Source organism: Colossoma macropomum, unplaced genomic scaffold (genome assembly GCF_904425465.1).
Source record: "Colossoma macropomum unplaced genomic scaffold, Colossoma_macropomum, whole genome shotgun sequence".
In the NCBI taxonomy this organism is placed as follows: Eukaryota; Metazoa; Chordata; class Actinopteri; order Characiformes; family Serrasalmidae; genus Colossoma; species Colossoma macropomum.
Genome location: NW_023494799.1, coordinates 33,751,500 through 33,771,978, shown reverse-complemented (window position 1 = coordinate 33,771,978; position 20,479 = coordinate 33,751,500). Strand labels below are relative to the sequence as shown.

The window sequence follows — 20,479 nt, the reverse complement described above, 5'->3', positions numbered from 1 at the left end:
TCCGCGCCTCCTCCAACCTTGGGCTTCCTCCAGTACACACCGCACGGCCATTCGAATGAATAGTAAACCAACCCCTCTCTGAAATGTGTCGTTGGATATTATGGGCTGGGTTCAATATCAATGCATCTCATTATATCAAGGCTGCTTGGTGTGAAGAAAAAGAAGTGATCTTTTTTAGGAGTGATCCATTTTCTCCTTTCAAGCCTTGAGTGCGCGCCTCATTTCTGGGGTTTGGTATCCCAGTGGCTGCATTGATGTTGCTTTGGCTTATTCATTACATCACATTTAACAAAGATGTGACTGGAGGTTTTCAATCTAAATGGATTTATGACATTTAGAGCCAGTTTCCCAGACATTAAGAGTGTACGTTCTTTAAAAAAGATGGTTCTTTAAGGGTTCTTTAGTAAAGAAAGTGGTCTATATAGAGCCATTTCATGCTTAAATGATTCTTTGCATGGTGAAATGGTTCTTCAGATTGATGGAGAATGTGTTGTATATAGTTCTAGATAGAATCTTTCTGAAAATGGTTTTATATGGCACTAAAAAGGGTTCTGCTACTGGTACAATATCAAGCTTGTAACAATAGAAGAACCTTTTTGATGTTACATAGAACCATCTTCAAAACGGTTCTATATATAGAAACATACATAACACATTCTCTGTCGATCTGAAGAGCTTTCCACCATGCAAGGAACCATTTAGGCACAGAAATGGTTCTATGTAAAACTGATGCTTATAAATAGAACCTTTCCCTTTACTAAAGAACCATTTTTAAAGGGCTTAGACCTAATCTGTTTCTGGGGAACCAGCCCCAAAAGTAATGTATGTCTTGAAATGTCAAGACAGTGGTGGCACAAAAAACTATGGATCATATAATTTGACTGATTAAATTATTTCATATTTTGAAGAACGTAATTTATTATATCTACATTTCAAGTAGATATCAATATTCAATTTTTATTCAATAGATATTCAATTTTTGATAGAAAACCTTTAAAAAAAGGTAAAATCTGTGGGTCATAAAAGACCTCAGATAACACCTTTCTTCTCTCCACTATGACTTCATTTGATCACCCCAGTCAAATTACATTTTGTTGGCTTTCAAAGTGAAACACAGCAATTTTCTGCATATTTTCAAGCACAATTTCTATGTATTTGCTGAACGTAACATAAATATACAATATAAAATATAAAAATTGGTGTAACGTTTGCACTTTCCACATTTTATGTTTTTTTTTTTCTCCCTAATATATCAAATTCAGCATATAAACAGTAATTATGCCTTAAAGTGTGCAGAAACGTGTTCCCTGTAGATGATGTTAACAAAAACGCTGTTTGACCAGGGGAGCCCAAACTTTCACACACGACTCTATGTTCTTCAGGACGCTGTGAATCAAAATAGGTTTTATTGAAGAAAAAAAAGTACTGGGTTGAGAACACCAGCTGCCAATTTCTTGTGAAGTGGCACAATTTTATCTTTACCATTCGATAAATTAGATTATTTATCAACCTGCAACTAAAAGAACTCTCAGTAATGCTACTGTAAACCGGCTCTTCTGAAACACCTCAGGAGTGGAAATAAAGAAGATTTGAAAGGAAATTTGTGTCAGTCTAACACAACACTTGACATATGGTCCCATAGATAACCTTGGCTGTGCCAAGCAAGTTGACAAAAAAGGCATTTTTTCTGTTCTGGTTTCCCTGGAAACTAGGATATGATAATGTTGCCTTTGAGTCAAGAGAAAGGAATCATCTCGGTAACACACGGAGACAGCGGGCTTGGGCTGGCTTGAGCGACCAAGAGGCTTGTTTTCCCACAGAGATCTCCAGCAAGCCTGAGACCTTTTCACATGCATGAGGAGAATCAGGTTGATAGCAGGAACACCCCTAAAATCACAGCTGACTGATGGCCAACAGAGCAGCCTTAAGGCAGCAGATCCTTTTCTATCACATTCAAATCAGTCAGGGCCTCTTTGGTGTGCTATGTTGACAGGGAGTTCATTCTAAAAACTCATAATAAACTTTTCTCAGAAATACATTTGGATTTTGCCCAAATCTAAAAGTAGATCAGTCTATTACTCCAACTTAAATGGCCCTACTTACTCACCTCTGCTTGCTCAGCAAGAAGCTAATGGCTACCCTCAGCCATTAGGTGCAAAATAAGCCACCCAGCAGGACCTACAGGAGCTTAACCATGAATGAGACTGTCAATGTTTTAGATTTGTGAGGAGCAGAGAAACTAAGAGAGCTTTCAATTGAGATTCACATCTTTGTGACCAAGCTTAGGCTTGACCGAGTCATGGAGTAAAGGCAGATGTGCTGAACTTAAATCTGTAAAATGGATATTAAAAAAACATAGGCCAGGTGTTTAAAAGATCTCCTGACGATGGGTCTAAACGTAGTCTGGATTAAATTTCAATGGAAAGGAGACTGACATTTATTGCCTATAACACTGCCTGAGGGGTCCACAGGTTGGGTGCGAAAAATGAAGAGTTATGCGCTTGATGGAAGTAATCAGCTCAGGTCAGAGCCAAATCTTTGCTGGACATTTAAAGGACCTGAACCATCTACTACAATCTGTTTTTTCTCAATAAGCTGCTGTATCCGTTCCTTGAATCTTCAACCAACATGAGAACAAAAGACACATTAAACTCCTCCTGTAGGTCTGCCGACGGTAGAGGTTATTCTCTTTACACTCGGGCGGTCTGCCTGGCAGCCTCTTGTCTACAGCCACAGGTATGCTCATTTGGACTCACTTTTATTCAGGGTTAACAGACTGAAGCATGTTGAGCAGCAGGCGCGAGGGGGGAAATGCCTGCAAGGGAACTGCTGACTAAGAACAGGAAGACCTGCCGCTGCTATTTCATCCACAGCCTCGACCTTTCTTTAACTGCCGCCTCATTCAGATGCAAAAAGCAGGCCTTTTCATGAGCTAGTTAGATCCTTCACGCGGTTGAATCGCGCATTTAATGGCCTGTGCTGTTTGTTTAAACAAGCAGAAGAATGCGTTGAATTAAAAAAAAAAAAAAGTTGCATTTGATTTAAAGCCTGGCCTGAGTATCTGATGACTAGATGTAAGAAAGTGCACCCACAGGACTTGGCGTTGGTGTCAACGGCACTGTGGAACAGAATTTTGCAAGCTCCAAACATTCTGCGTCTGTAAACTCAAGCACGCATCTGTAAAAAGGTCTTTTGTGTTGGAACACAAAGAAGTGTTCCTGCACTCTGCAGGTGGTTGGTGGTGATGACTGGGGTCTGATTAGGTGGTCTCTGGCTTAAGGCAAGGGAGGGTTTTCTCCTCATTAATCCGAACCTTAAGCAGAATTCAGGTTTTGTAACAGGTAATGGCATAAATGCATGATTAAGCTCTTTTATCACTTGACACCCACTGTACTGTTACTCAACTTAATTATTTGTTGGTATTTATTTCTTGATTTTATTAGTATTTATTGATAAATGCTGACTGATATGTTGTCCAGCATTATACAGTCAGCATAGCACACTCATAAAAGAAAAGGTGCCACAAGGTTCGTTGACTGAGGGAATCTCTTTTGATTCCATGTTTGAAAAATGAAGGGAAGAGCCTTTTAAAGGTTTAACGAACCGTCTTATAGGTTCTATACCAATTTAGGTTCTTCCCAAAACCTTTGGCGCGATGTCTTAACCACTTCTGGCTCCCTTCAAAATCTTTCACTTGATGGAAACATTTCTGTAAATGAGACAAGTCGGTGTGAAGTAAAGAACCTCCACATAATGAAGGTTCTGTACCAATTTTGGGGTTCTTCCAACATTATGTGGAGGTCCTTTGCCTGGAAAAGGTTCCTCACAGCCAAACGTCTGTCCCGGACATGTGGTCTGTTCATTTCAAACACAAGATGTAACATTTTAGTGTACTCCTTATTTATCATTGCTAACTACTGATTAATTTACCATGTTATTTTCCGCTAAGAAGAAAACCTACGTTGTTGATTTCTAGATAATAAATTGGAAAACAAAACAACAGATGTTAAATCTGATCGTTTATTAGAGGAATGACTGTAGACATTCTGCCACTTTGTACTGCATGGATGTAGTAGGCGAGGAAAGACGTTATACAAGAAAACCTTAATTATTGATGCTCTCGTGGCTCAAGGGGGAAAAAAATCACCCACAGCTCGCGCTTTTGTGCCATTGTTCCAATCGCAAAGCTGGCCATTACCGGGAGTCATTTGGCACAGTTGTTTGCTCTTTCTGGCGTGGAGATGCTTGTGTCACGAAGAGGCTCCTCAATCACTTTAAGGGGAGCTTGTCCAAAACCTGAGTGTCTCTGCCTCTGACAGCCATTGTGGTCCAAATCACAAGGGCAGCTCCAATATGGCTCTGCGGCACAATCAGGTCTTTAGAAAGCAGGACATTCCATGCTCAGTCAAGCGGCTCCCGTTCAGTGAAATCTGCTGAGAAATTCAGCTTTTATGGGGTTGTTCAGTCAGAAATAAGGTGAGAAATTGTCTAAATAACTACACGGAAATCTCTGAAATCAATGAATTTGGTGTGTTTTAATCTACAATTTCTCTCATGTGTAAACAAGCACAAATGTTTTATTGCAGAAAAAATGCAATTTAGCGCAACAGAATTATGGAATAAAGGCAGAAATCTCTGGTAGGTTTCTGGTTAGAGGTTTATGACTGTCACTATGTCCCGTGAGAAGCAGTGTTCCATGTTGAATCTCACTGCAGCGTGACATGGCCGGCATAAGGCATCCATTGGCTGGAAACTCTGTTCCTCTAGCCTCTTGCCCCACACTGCTTTGTTGAGGTCAGGCTGGCTGCATTAACCCCTTCTTGGCACTTTGGTGAATCTGACTCTCCAGCTTCCCTGCGTGAGAGAATGTGTGAGACAGGCGGAGGTTAGTGATGGTTCAAGGCTCAGCAACCTTTTCAAAGCTCAGTGTGTCAACATAAAAAGCTTCCCATCCACAGATGGCTATGTATAGCAAGGAGGATCACGAACCTTCCAAATCAAACAATCCTGAGTCGGTTGTCAACAATGTTTGATGGACGAATGAATTGTAACCAAATCAACAAAGCTAAGTATAAAAGATTAAAGGGTTCCCACGTCATAATCAAATTTGCTAAATAACTAGTACACCAATATAAAATCTAGCTAAAGGTTCTTACTTGACTTTGATGTAAGCAGACAAGAAATTGGGTTTACCCAAATCTACAGTACTGTGCAAAAGTCAGAGACCATCCTTTTGTTTATTTAATTTCCAGTCAAAACGGCCATTGAGTTCAAGCTATTCATTTGTCAGGAGATATTTCTGAGAAGATTAGACATAAAACAATCCACCTGCATATGAGGAAAGTCAAAGAACAAAAACTTGTTAAAAAAAATGTTAAAAGAAATAGAGAAAATAAGACTCGACAAATATGCAAGTCCTGGTAGACCAACAAAACTGTCACAGATAAACAGTACTTAAATCTTTAATCTTTAAGAGGTTTCATCTTTCTTAAGATCTGAAGAAAAATCAACAAGTGTCCATCCCTCCACTGTAACAAGACAACTCAACACGATGGGTCTGAACAGATGTGTGGCTGTCAAGAAGCTGTTACTGAGAAAAGCAAAAAAACAAACAGAAGAAAATGTGCAAATCAAAACAAAGTAGCTGCTGGTGTTCTCAGTACAATGGACTGACCACCCCAGAGCCCAAATCTCAATATCACTGAATATGTTTGAATTTACAACCAACTTCTAAGACTGAACTTTGGAGCTGTGGAAAAATATGCCTGAAGATTTCTTAGAAAAACTAAAAAACTCCCAAAGTTTCTTGAAAGAATGAAAGCTGTAATAAAGACAACGGTGGATACATCACATACTGAAAAATGTTAATATTATATTCAGGTTTTGAGGCTTCTGTGTATTTTTTTGGCAAATATATCACTGCTGTCGGAAGAAAACCTTGTATCTCCATTTTTGTTTTTCAGTTTTTGACATTATTTGAAAATACCCATTGTCCTTTACATTGTACGTAAATTTCATGATGAACGGACCAAAAGAAATGACCCAAAACGACTTGGAAAAAAGTCAAGGTTCCACTGACTTACATTAAAAGCAAAGTAGGTTGTCATTTTGGAGATACAAGGCTTTTATCGACAATGGTGATATGTTTTCTGCTTTTTTCTTGACGCTAAAAATTAGCTTGTACATGGTGGCGGTTTTGTCTGGAAATGAAATAAATGAAGGGTGGTCTCTGACTTTTGAACAGTACTGTAGATCGCATGGTGGCATCACCAAGAATATAGCAATCATTTTTGATGTATTCGGAAAACATAGATGCATCATTGATGTATCTGCCCAAATGGCCAAAGTACAATGGTTTATATAGTCGATTCTTTAGGCATACTTTAAAAACACATGACCAAAGTATGTACACTCAAGTAGACACAGTACCTAAACTCTCGACAATACGTGTGCAAGAAATTCTCCATCAGTCAAACGCCAGCAGCCTGGGAAACTAATTTTTTGCTGACAGAGAAACATAAGATGCTATTACTGGGCTGATTGATCCCAGCGACAGATAAAGAGTTCCAATTTCCCAATATCCAACTGTGCCAAACAAACAAGCTCTCCATATGTTTACTTACACCTATCAAATCCTGAAATGCAATTAACCGCAAAAGCACTGAGTTGTTATCTAGCTGTTAACCTTAAGGACCCTGGAGGCATTTCTGCTCCAGAGCACAAAGGCCAGCTAATGTGATCCGTGCTGGGATCCTCAGATGTCGTCAGGCAGCCAGCTTCAACCGAGCGAGCCGTCTGGCCCTGCAGGGTCTGCGCGCCTTGGAAAGCTGCATAATGGTGGCCCGGAGCAGCCTGCGCCATCGCTTCGACAGCCTTTATCTTTCGGACTGTGGGAACTGAATCAATAACAAGGGTTATGAGGCTGATCTAGCCAGCATCAGCACCTCTATTCCGGAGCGGCAGACTCTCAATTCCACCTTCAATTTACATTGGCTGCCTTGGCAGAAAGGAGAGGAGCTCGGCGAGCGGGCGCTCAATTTACGGCTAACGCATCCAGCCACCTCTGGCTTCAAACGAACGGTTAGCTCTGACGACAGTGATTAGCCGGTCAAGGCTGGAGTCTGAGAGCATGATGTAAGTTAAATGCAGCAGTGCTCATCAGTTGTTTTCTTTTTATCTGTCTCATCTCATTAAGGCTGAGCTCGGTGCTTCTGGCGAAGAGAACGTAAACAAGCTGTCTGCGAGCACTTTCCTCCGACCATTCCGTCACGATTTTCAAAGCACGCTGGCAAGACACAGCACAGCCTTCTGAGGAGAGAAACTCATGCTGCCAGACATGACAGGATAAATCAGATATGTTTGCAGAGCAAACAAATCAGGAGGGCGCGTTCAAGGAATCTGTCTTTCCAGATGCACGCGGCCTTCATAGAAGCAACTGTAAAAGAAAGCAAAACAGAGCATCCCCTACTTGGTGCTGAGCCAAGCCTGAGCAAAGACAATTCTTTTCCATTTGGCTCAAGCCTGTGTACTCGGGAAGAGATATAAGACAACGCCGGTGGATGCAATAAACATCCAATATTCGAGGGATGACAAGCGTTTGCTGCAAATGAGCGCTAAAGAGCCAGGCAGCATGAACGCAAGCTGATTGCGAGCGAACAGCAGATGCAGGCTTGCTGAGGCTGGTGCTGAGCTGCTGAGTCCCAGTATTCTGCATTGGCTGCCGAGGCAACTTCTAAGAGCCCAGACATCGATCTGGCAAGATAATTTCCCATTGATTGCTGCTCTGTTTGGGGGCTGCTGTGGAGCAGTTTATTACCCATACTGCAGCTAGGGAGCCAGCCCAATAATGGGCGCAGTGTGTCCGCGCAACTGCTGGTACTTCATCATCGGCCCCACCTGCCCCTCCCCCCCCCAGCCTGCAGTTCACACGTAGGAACTCCAGCCTCCCTTTAAAGCTCCCCACACATACAAGGACAACAGAGTGTCAAACAATGGCACTCTGAAACCAGCTCAGCATATGCAGGAGGGTGGACGGGTGTGTGTGCGTGTGCGTCAGTGTGTGTTTGTCTTTTTTGCATATGAAGATTAAAGCACTTGCTCGTGTAGAGATGTCGATAAAATCAAACGATCCATAATTAAAGATGTCACAGTCGTATAAACGAGGAATGGAAATGTAGTGCTATGAATAAAATGCACTCAGTGTATAACGACTGAATAATCTACGCCCCATCCCCACCCCCAACGAATATGCATCCTCACACTCTAACACTTAATTAAGGTGTCAAAGAAGTGACAAATTCTTTTTTTTTTTTTAATCCAAGTTGGCACGGACATTTGATCTGTAAACCATTAGGCTAAACATGTAACCGGGTTAGGTAACCAAAAGAAATGTTGTCTCAAGCTCTAATTGCTTTTTGTTTAACATCATCGCTCGTAAATGACTATGCGACCGTTCAAAATGAGTGCGAAAAAGAAGTTGCGCTGAGATCTTCAAGCATATCAAAGTATTTAGAGAAGAAATATGTGCACCATCAGGTAAAACAAACCTTAAAAATCTCAGTACTTTTAAACAAAAGGTACTGAAGACCAGGGCCTGTGTTAGCAAGTCCCTGACTTAGCCAGTATCTTTCACCCATATGGAGACAAAGAGTTTCTATTAAGAGCAACGCCAAAGAAATTACAGAAACCTAGCATGTTCTTTTGATTATTTATGAGTGTAGACAAGAGTGTTTTCTCCAGAGAAGTGTTGGCGCAGTGTTTTATGCCAAGACTTTAGCATAAACTAGCACAAAGCTTAGAATTAGGCAACGCTAATTGCAGTAGTTAGATAGGTAACTAGGATAGCTCCCTATTAAGGGTGTAACAATGTCAATATGTATCAGAAACCTCATCTGAAATTTCCCAAGGGGCTCCCATTTGCTATTTTCTGTGAAAACCTCTGTCAATAACCAAAACTAGCCGTCTTGGTGCATCCTATCAGAGTCGAGTGGACGGGGATGGGCGGGGCTTATGTTATGGACACACCCACGCTCAAATAACTGGAGGTTTTCTGAAGGGACTTAAATTCTAGGGGTTGCGATTCTTTTTTACTTTTATTTATCCGAGTCAAATCAACCTGTATAATAAATCATTTTTAAAACTCCTCATAAACCTTACATGCGATTGGTAACACAGGTACAACGTTAACTTTAGCTTTGTTAATGGGACAAATATTCAGACTGTCCTTCCATGGTTGACCCGCCCATGATTACGCCACGACAAACAGTATTTATTCACCCAGATCTCTACCAGAGAGCATAAAAGTAAGGCGTGTCCGAGCGTCCAAATGCCATTCACACTGCCCTTTAACGTTTTACAAATAGTATCACAGCATACGGCCAATTCTGTGTCATAATAGTAAAAACATTCACAGTATGGAACCATAAATTCTGTCACTGTGGTACACTGTGAAACCTTAACACTCCTCTCCGTAACTCAAGCATACGTTCACAATTTAAAGGAGCACTTGAATTCACACGAAAAGAGAGATTTCTTCCATATGTCTATGACAGACTTCAGAGTCATGCTATAAGGTTTTGCTGGGATAAGATCCAATAGCTGTGCTCAAGGGGAGAACAGTCCCCAGTTTTTATTACATTGTCACATCGTGTCAGTTTGCAAAAAGGCAGTTCTGGCAGACATGAGCAGTGAAGGACAGAGGAAGGAGAGAGACACTCAGGCACACACAGTCTGAGGCAGTAATACACCCAGACAGCTGGAGCCCCATGATTAGGTTTGAGTGGTATTAGCCATGTTAATGAGTTAAGTTGGGCTTGAACAAATGACTGGGAATTATAACGTAATAAGAACACAGAATGAGCCCGGCAGAGAAAGGCTTTCCTGAGATTACTGAGTTTGTGCAACTGTGGGCTGCAAGTACGGATGGATGGAATGCCTCAAAGCCAAGCTGTGGATAACGTCCAGCAGAGTAAAGGCAGGGCCAAAGACTGTTGAGGGTCCCTTTGGCTTTTCCCAATCTTACTGTGAGTGAGAGCACCTTGAGTGGTGTGTTGCTTGTAGACACTCGCTGCTCCTTGAATGTCATCCGAATAAACACAAATGGACGGGAAGTTGGATAGAAAGTAAGAGTCCAACAGATATAACGTTAGGCTGACCATCTAATATTAGGAGTCCACAGATTCAGTGACATGGAAAAGCACTGATGACTTTAAATGTTATGTGAAGAAACACCAGCAGCTTCTTCATTTGATTTGTTTGTTCTCTGTTCTTTTTGGCCATTTCCTTTTCTTAGTAATGGCTTCTTGGCTGCTACACATCCTTTGAGTTGTCTTCTCACAGTGGAAGTATGGACAGAAACACCTGTGGATTTCTCCTATCTCTCAAAGATGAAAGCTTTTAAGTACTTAAAGTACATCTAATGACCGTTTTGGTGGTCTACCAGGTCTTCCAGAATTCTTAAGAATTCCATTTTCTCTGTATTTTTTAATAGTTTTTGAACTTCAGTTTGGAAACTTACTAATTTTCCCCTGACTTTCACCTTCTTTATGCACTTACCTTATATCTAGTCTCCTCAGAAACATCTCCCGAAAAATAAATGTGTTTTTGTGTTTATATATTTCAGGAAATAATACCCGTCATCAGCATTTTTAGTATGTTAAAATTGGTATTGGTATTGACAAACGCTTCATACCGGTCAGGCCCTAATAGGATGTGAGAGCCTTGGCTGGTTTAGTCATGCTGGATTCCTTCCTTTTGCTGCAGGGCTTGACTGAAACGAAAGCTCTGAGGCTTCCCACAGGCTGTTTTTGCAGAGACCTGAAACACCTCAACAAGTCCTAGTACATTCGCAGTTTTAGGCACTCTCCCCGCTTCACACACATACACGTCCGACCAGGCATGCAAGAGCAACAGCAGTGCTTGGACCTTTGAAACAGGGACACGGTGGGTTTACAGCACTGTCCCTAATACACTATGACATTAATCAATTCCACCTGCCACACAGAGTTTAGGGCTTGCTGAAGCAGCCAGCTGAGGATGGGAATTTTCCACTGAGACTGAAAGGAAGCGCTCCATGTCCACCAGCCTACAGACTTGTCTCTACACTTGCCGGGAAGGCTGCGCACCAGGAGAAAAATCTCCCAGCCACCAGGGTCGCCCATACTAATGGGCCAAACAGAGAAAACAGATTAATCCTGCAGCCATTAATAATTCCTGCAACTGTTCCCTCCGAGACAATTAATCACCCTGCCTCTCCGTCAGAGAAAGAGCCTGGAGCGAAACAGGGATCCGGGGCTACTGCTGGAGCCACGACAGGCTTTATACTGAAGCACCACTGAGCTTACACAGCTCCCCAGAGCAAGAAAGACATCCTTGCAGTTAGATAATGGACAAAACACAACGGGTAACAGAAGAGATTCAATAACAAACTATAAGCCGAGTGGCACAAACAGGTTACAAAGGTTTTCTCTGCTTAATCATCCCCTACTTGGAAATACTGGCTGGGGAGAACAGCAACAAACCTCTGCACCATCTAAATAAGAGGTAGGAAACTGGACATTGAGGCAGGAAGACAAGAATTTCAGAGCGTGAGCTGCAGACCGTGAGGTTTCGGTAAGGCTTCTGGAGTTTTAGATCATGCAGATCCTCGGCGAGAACAGTGAAGCACAATTAGTCACAGCCCTCTTTACATGAGATATGATGGCTCCATTATCATTCATTAATGAGAACACTCGAGTACATGGCCGCTCCCCCACACTCACACACTGGTTAGCTCTTTATTCTATTCTTCCCCCTCTGAGGGGGAGGCAGGAGGAGAAAATCTTCATTAGCAGCAGAGCCAGGAACATTGGCGGCTTAGAGAGAGAGAGAGAGAGGGAAGCAGATCGAGCAGGCGAGTGAATGAGAGAGCACAAGAGAGAGGCAGAGGAATAAATTGAGGCTGATCTAGTGTGCTGCATTTTGAAGAGGCCAGATTTGCATATCTGTGCAGCAGAGCAGAGGGAGAAATGTGTCAGCGCTGACAGCTCGATGAGAATCTTAAAGCTCTAGTGCTGTCTCTCTCTCTCTCTCTCTCTTTTTCTGTCTCTCTCTCTCACTCCCGGGCGTTTGCCCTGCTCCCGCGGCTAAGGGGTCACGAGCCGCCCCTTTGTGCTGGGCCCCTCTTGCGGCAGTGCTGCAGAGGCTTGTTTAACGGTCAGCTCAAGTGCAAAGCTGTTCTCTGGGGGGAAGGCCAGTTGAAGCTTCCCTGCTGCAAGGGCAAATGGAGACATCTGTGAGTGCAGGTTTGTGGGCAAGTATGTGTGCGTGTGTGTGTGTGTGCATGCCTGAATGAGTAAGCAAGCAAACCGTCCACCAGAGTAGTAGAGTGGACAAGGAGAAGAGCCAGATACGGCAGTGCAGGGAGAGAGAGGAAAAAAACATGGCATGCCTGCCAATGCATACAGATGGAAATATGGATTGTACACACTGTAACTGTTTATGAGTGCTGTGCGTGCAGGCAGGAAACGGAGCAAGCTTGTGGGGCTTTGCCTTCTAAACACACTCGCGCTGTGCTCTCTGCCTGTGTGTGGACCCCAGCACGCTTAGCATTCAGCATTCAGGAGCATCAGCAGCAGCATCCCTCCTCCTCAGCTAGGTCTCAGGAGAGAGCCTGTGATGTCTCCGCCCGCCGCTGGCTGTTAACTCACGGATCTCGCTAAACCCGGCACCGTTTGATCTGAGCGCTGCCGCTCTAGTCGGACACGGCAAAGGGAATCACTAGAGATGGGCTCCGGCAGTGTTGGAGTCTGAAGTAGTGGGTTTATTATGATGTGCTAAACCCCATCACCACCGCCCCCCCCACGAAAATATACATAACCACAGGTACAAACCCTTAACACTATCAACAGTATAGCGACTGGTGGACAGCCTTGTGGTGATGGAAAAACTGGAAAACGAGTGTTGAAAGTAGTGCCAAGGATGGTAAATTTATTTTTCCCCCCAAGACTCCTAATAAAAAGCGAACAGCAAAAAACTGAAAAAAATCTAAACATAAATACTCCAAGTAAGTGATTACACTGCCAATATATGGCCATATAAATACCTGTGGTTAATAAATTAATTTTTTGTATTTTACTGTATGTAATGATGAAAGTACATTGGCTAAATTGGCTGGTTTTATATATATATATATATATATATATTTATATTTATGTGTGTGTGTGTGTGTGTGTGTGTGTGTGTGTGTGTATGTATATATATTTCATCAGCCTATATTTTTTGTAAAATATTTATATTTTAGATTTTTTTTATCAGCTTTCCAACTGATAACAGACACAACTTCAGCTCAAATAAACATATTACTCACTGCAAACATGTTATAGCTTATAGTTATATGTTATAGCACCAGATAAATTTTAGTTGATTCGTTAGACCTACAACGCAGCTCAACAAATGCATTTTCTGCTTTCCTTTATTTATTTACTTCACTGCTGTCGGAACAAAACCTTGTATCTCCATTTTTATCGTTTTTCAGTTTTTTTTATATAATTTGAAAATGCCTATTGCCCTTTACTTTGTATGTAAATTTCACGATGAAGGAACCAAAAGAAACAGCTCAAAATGTCTTGGAAAAAAGTCTGGTTCCATTGACTTCCATTGAAAGTAAAGTATGTTATTTCCTTCTCCTGCAAAGTTATCAAGGTTTTGTTCTGACAACAGAGATTTGTAACTGATAAAAATACACTGAATTCATATTCTGTTTGTTCCAACGTAAACATAGGATTGAGAACTGCAGTCAGTACCAATAATTATGATCAGCTCAATTAATTGCAATCAGGTGATTATGCAGTAATTGTGACAGACCTAGTAGTAGCACAATTTCATTACAGGCAAACAAAATGACACTTCAACATTCAACGTTCAAAATTCAACATTATTTCAATACTAAATCATTTTCACCCAAGAAAAATGAGAGACCCACAATCACGGTTAGTAAGGCTAGCCAAGCTAAATCACTGCAACACAACTAAAAGACATAGCTATCAACATAAATACCTAGAACCACATCATCAAATTCAGTGTTGTTACATAATCTTCTACATACCTATCTATTGATTAAGGGGCAAATTTAGTTACAGCCTTTAAGGCTACACTCTCTTAGCAGAGAAAATGGTTCTATTTAGAACCATGAACACTCAAAGAACCTTTTGCATCATTTGCATTGCAAGAGAGTTCTTCAGACGGATGGAGAATGTGTTATATACAGTTCTATATAGAAAATTTTTGAAAAGGGTTCCATATAGAAGGTTCTTCTATTGTAATAAGCTTGACATTGTAACAAGAGCAGAACCTTTTTTGGCGCTACATGGAACTCCTTTCAAGAAGGTTCTATATAGAACCATCTAAAGCACATTCTCCATCAATCTGAAGATCACTCACGATACAAAGAACCCTTTAATCATGCAAAGGGTTCTGTAAGTGTTTATGGTTCTATAAAGAACCACTTTCTCTACGAAGGAACACGAAAAACAGCTTTTTTTAAGAGCGTAGGCAAAATAGTTATGAGCTGCTAACATTAATGTTAACATGAACCATAAAAGACTATGAAAAAGTGCCTCCCTCAGATTTTTCACTGCCGTGGAGGAGAGGGAAAGAGCGTGTTGGCAGAACTGTGATACTATAGGAGAATCAAGCTTCTAGCAGACTTCGACTGCTTAGGCAAGCTAGTAGAGTTTCTATCAGTCCCAATTCATGGTAATGCCAGTGTGACTGCATTTCTAATTTCGTCTTGCTTTCCTTTTCTAATCCAGCCCGACAAAGAATGAGGGAGTTTTATCATCATGGATGGCTTTCAGTGTTAATTTTTAAGGCCGTTTTGTTGAAAAATTTTACACACCATGGCAGTAATGACCAAATATGTAAATCTCTTACATCTCATTGTGCATTGTACGTGAGTATATGCAAATCCTAGTGGTTTCCTAGTGGGTATACAGCATACACGGGCCCTTCCAGCTATCTGGGCCTCTTACTGGCATAAACATCAAAAGCAGCTGGGGAGAAATGCTCGCACACTTTTCCTCTTGCTGCTGTTCTGTCTGGTTCTGTTTCAGCGCAGAGCTTTCTGAGAAGAATTATAACGTACAGCAGAATAAGCTGAGCATTAATGCAAGAATTCTACGAACAAGCTTACCACCGGGAGCTAGAGCTCCAGGAAAAAAAAACCCTCCACAGTGTAGTATTTGACAAACACTGCTTTTCCTGTGATAAGAGGCAGGGAAGGATAGTGAGCAACAAGAAGGAGCCCTCAGTCTAGTACTCCCCCTGGGCACAGCCAGTGTAGGGAAGGGCAGGAAGCAGTTAAGCGCATGCTCGCGCACACTCCTTGGCATGCTGGAGGGAGAGTGACATTGATCCACCGGCTCCCGTCCATCCGTCTCCCTGACAGAGGTAACAGGATTGTTAATAAAAATGGAAATTGAGCCGTGACTCCCCTCCGCCCCCCCCACCAATCCCCCTGCCAAACGCACGCAAAGCCTGTAACCATGAGCAGGACTCAAGTGCAGCTGGCCAGTTCTGCCTGCACCGCAGCCATAGCTCCATGCCTCTGATCCAGCATTCTCCTGAGCCAGCCACACTCTCACAGAGCTGATAACCTGATAGAGAGGTGGGGGAGGCGGCGGGCCAATGACAAATGGCTGGCTGTCGTGACAGGCGCGGAAACATTAAGGTTAACAATTCAATCCAAAGTCTTTTGCTCAAAGTATCAACAGGGAATCGCTGAGTACGCGCCCACACTACGCAGCCTCACCCGCCAACGGTGGCCGGGTTACAGGGGGATAAGGCACTCCAGAGCACATCAGCCTGAGCAATCATAAAGCCACACTAATGGAAAGACTCGGGTGGCTGCAATCCAAGCTCAGATTACGAGTGCGAACGCACAAAACTGTCATCAAACCTTTCATCTTATCACAGCCACAGCAGGGAGAAAGCTCCGAGCAAAGGCTGGAATGCGAGATTCTCAGGGCTCAAGGAGCTGTCTGGAAACAGATCCACTCCGCATGCCTCCGTTCACAAAATTAAAAGCCTTTAAATCTACGAGCTACTCATCTCGCTCTCTAAATTACCGTTACCCGCGCTTGCCTGGTCGGGGCCGGCCCTGGAGTGATTGCCACCTCGAAAAAGAGAACAGCACAAGTAAGCAGTTAGACTCGCTGAATCCATCATCTGTAAAAGCAGCCTGATGCTTAATCAATTATCCCACCCCAACTCCAATTTCCCCACTCAGAGCCACAATGGGAACTACCTATCAGCCATCAGGATGGATTGATTTTCTTCTTCTTTTTTTTTTTTTACGTAATGCTGCAAATGTTCAGGGCTGCTAGAGGCTTTTATGGAGGTCCGTGTCATTACGGGGCATATGTGTGAGAAGGACAGAGATATTAGTTACGTCAGGAAAATGTGCCCTACAAAGTAGAGGCAAGTAATGGCTTTAAAAGCTTCTCCAAAAGCGATTCTGCATTAGCCGCTCCATGCGATGAAATTAGCGATCTGGATCGGTGCCTTTCACGAGTATATTTGAGAGGCTACTTGGCACAACTGCAATAAGCAGGGAAGACTGCTTTGTTAACATGTTGCACGCATACTGATTTTATGGTATAGGCTAACCAGCTGCTAGGATTAGAGGAGCTGCATAGAAATAAAGACAACAACTACTCTGTTAATTAAAGTGAATGTTCTCCCCTTCCAGTACATCCAAGGACAGAATGCGGTTGGCTGTTTGCTAACAAGGCATAACAAAGACCCAGGGTACATGGTTTTAGCCTATGGAGTCACTCTGAATGTGGGCTCACACAGAAACTAGGTCAGCTTGGCTCCTCGAGGGCTCAGAGCACAGAGAGCGGAATTAAACGCTGCTCTCGATAATTATCAAAATGGGTGCCAGGGTGGAAGGCTAAGCGGTTTGGGAGGGGGATCGGGGGGAGAAAGAGTGGCCAGTGACTGAAGGCGCGGCGTGTGGAGAGAGAGAGGCTCAGCTGGGGCCGAATCTAGCGCGCTTTCCAGAAGCTCAGGTGCTCCGCTGGAGTGTGGAGAAGAATAAACACAGCGACGCGAGGCAGAGAGAGAGCCGGGCAGACCAGGCGCTGCCTCGCTGAGCAACTCTGGACGCCTGCCAATCTCACGCCACACAGCATTAACACTCACAGAGTCCATCTGTAGAGCTGCAGAGCGCACCGCACACCTCAACGTGGCCACCACTTCTACGGGTAAACGTGTCAAAAACACTTAGGACGCGCTGAAAGAGTACAGTCGAAGAAAACAGACAGAAATGGATAAACGTAAAGGGGTGTTGCCATGGAGATTGAGTTAGCTCCTTATTAATCTGTTTTACGCACCCGAAACCTGACCGTCAGATTGAAAGCTTTTGTCTCACTATTGGAAATGAACAGTTTCTGTGATATTATGTGCTTTAAAAGAATTAAAAAGCAAACCAAACTGTTATTTTTTCAATCTTATGATCATTATCTGCCGCCTTTTCTCGGTCGGATTTGCAATCCTGGAGTGCAACGCAGACAAATCCGGCATAAACATAAGCTCAGAGGGCCTCTTCAGTGTAGAGAAGACTAGTCCATACATGGGGAAAGAGAAGCACAGGAGCTTGAGTGGGGTATTTGTGAGCACTCTGCCCATCCCCCACCTCTCTCCGCATGGCACAAAGACAGCAGAGCCGGCTGCTCTGCAGGGAGTGAGCAGATCAGACTGGAGATTATCCCGCTGAGAGGTCTGACCCTCAGCTGAGGTGGCTACGCACAGCACTCCAAGTGTAAATAGTAAACACACCTCTTCGAAAAAATACAACAGCCAGCTTAGAAAGAGCCCTGAAAAAAGGAAGAAGACGAAAAAAAAAAAATGCTAAGCACACAGCTAGGGCTAATTATTCCATAGGCTTATACAGAGCAACCCCACACAATGAGGCATTCAGCAGATTTGTATGGCTTTTCCATGGTTTTTATCTCGACATTCTCTAGGGCAGAGATACTGAGCTAAATATTATACATAAAGATAAGGATCTGACTACCACATGGAAGTGGAATATGTATGCATAACCCAAGTGGGCCAGTCATTTCTTTGCAGGGTATGTTGGAAACTAAGACCACATTCAGACTGCAGGAAAAAGTGTGCAATATCTGATTTACTGGCTGATTTGACCTGATTTTTTTTGGTCGTTCACGTTATCCTTTTAATTTGACCTATGCCTGACGCAAAAACACAGATCCACCTGTCATATTCATCGAATAATCACTACTGTCCTCAACCGAAATGGATGGATGGATGGATGGATGGATGAATGGATGGACAGACAGCTAGACAGAACTTTACTGATCCTGAAGGAAATTGCAGCATTACAGTGGCAAGACATAATTTAATGTAAACTTACAACAATAGAACATAGAACACACATCAGATGTTGAAAGTGAGACAATCTACCATTTTATGAAAAACATTAACTCATTTAGAACTTGATGGCAGCAATGCATCTCAAAAAAGTTGGGACAGGGGCAACAAAAGGCTAGAAAAGTAAATGGTAATAATAAAAAAACAGTTGGAGGAGCAATTTGCAACTAACTTACATGACTGGGTATAAAAAAAAGCATTTTAGAGAGGCAGAGTCTCTCAGAAGCATAGATGGGCAGAAGTTCTCCAATCTGCAAAAAACTGCATCTAAAAATTGTGGAACAATTTCAGAAAAATGTTCCTCAAAGTAAAACTGCAAAGTCTTTGGATATCCCACCATCTACAGTACATAATATCATCAAAAGATTCAGGGAATCTGGAGAAATCCCTGTACCCAAGGGACAAGGTCAACGGTCAATATTGGATGCTTGTGATCTTTGGGCCCTCAGACGGCACTGCACTGAAAACAGGCACAATTCTTTACTCGAAATCACGCCATGGGCTCAAGAACACTTCCAGAAATCATTGTCTCTGAACACAGTTCGCCGTGCAATCCACAAATGCAAGTTAAAGCTGTATCATGCAAAGAAGAAGCCATATGTCAACATGATCCAGAAACGCTGCCGTCTTCTCTGGGCCAAAGCTAATTTAAAATGGACTGAGGGAAAATGAAAAACTGTGATCAAATGAATCAAAATTTGAAATTCTTTTTGGAAACCACAGACACCGTGTCCTGCGGACTCAAGAGGAGAGGGACCATCCAGCTTGTTGACTACATCTCTGATAGTATGGGCCTATGGCATGGGGAGCTTACACATCTGGAAAGGCAGTATCAATGCTGAACAGTATAAAAAGGTTTTAGAACAACATATGGTCCCATCCAGACGACGTCTCTTGTGGTCTCCTCACTTCCCAGATGTTTACAGACTGTTGTTAAAAGAAGAGGGGATGCTACACAATGGCAGACACGGCCCTGTCCCAACCTTTTTGAGATGCGTTGCTGCTAAGTTCTAAATGAGTTAATGTTTTTCATGAAATGGTAAAATGTCTCACTTTTAACATCTGATATGTGTTTTATGTTCTACTGTGAATAAAATATGGGATTTGCAAATCATTGCATTTTGTTTTTATTTACATTTACTTACATTTTACACAGCGCCCCACTTTTTAAGAATTAAGGCTGTACGTACATTAGGCAGAAATAGAGTAAAATATGAGACTATAGGAATAGAAATATATCTACTGAGCATACTTACATAAGCATATAAAACAGATTTGTTGCATTTACATGAGAGCAGGTATTGCACTAAACTGTATGAGGTAGTTTAAACATACCAAGGAGCTGCATCAGTATTTACACTCTAAAGTTGAACCATGTTGAACAAAAGTTTACAGCAAAGAATGAAAAATGGTGAATGCCTGTGTTTGCTTTAATCGTGGAGACTGTTCAAACAGAGAAAAGAAGCTCAGTGTCTTTAGTTTTACTGCCCTGAAAAAAAACACTGGCAAAGGGATGCAAATTCAGTGCCAAAACTGGATATACTCAATAAAGGCACTTGATCTGTGTGAGGCTCCACTGGTTTGAAAAAATGTCCTTGAAGTAAAAGTGATTTTGAATAGCTGTTAGTTTGATATTGTTAGAAAGCACTATGCTTATTTGTACACACCACCAGTGCTTCTAACTCTCATTGTCCAGAATGAAGGATGCTGAGCATAACCACATCAACAGCTGCGCTTACGACATTGTTGTAAGGACTCTATTCTTGCACATGCAAAATTGTGGCTATGTTCACATTACCAGGTTGGCAACAAATCCGATCCTAATGTGACTCAGATCTGATATTTTGGAGTTGTGGACACGCAAATCTAATCTTTTCAAATCCGACCTAAGCCACTTTCATATGTGGTCCTGGATCGGATTTGTGGCCATGCAACCTTAATGTGACGCTCAGATTGGAATTCGTGCGCTTTTTTCCCACTGCGCGTGTACCATCATTCAGTGTTACCATGGCAGCAGCGCCAAACAGAAGTTAAAGCCTGTAAACAG

At 42.4% G+C, this 20,479-nt stretch overlaps 1 protein-coding gene across 1 annotated transcript in view; it reads right to left on the bottom strand.

The window, feature by feature from the left end:
• Nucleotides 1-4,516: 4,516 nt before the first annotated feature.
• Nucleotides 4,517-20,479, bottom strand: part of trip4 (thyroid hormone receptor interactor 4) — a 66,983-nt gene continuing 51,020 nt past the window's right edge. Inside the window, exon 13 of the mRNA XM_036586785.1 lies at nucleotides 4,517-4,854. Within this exon, the coding sequence (XP_036442678.1) occupies nucleotides 4,796-4,854 (59 nt within the window). The 3' untranslated portion in view covers nucleotides 4,517-4,795. The remainder of the gene's footprint in view (nucleotides 4,855-20,479) is intronic.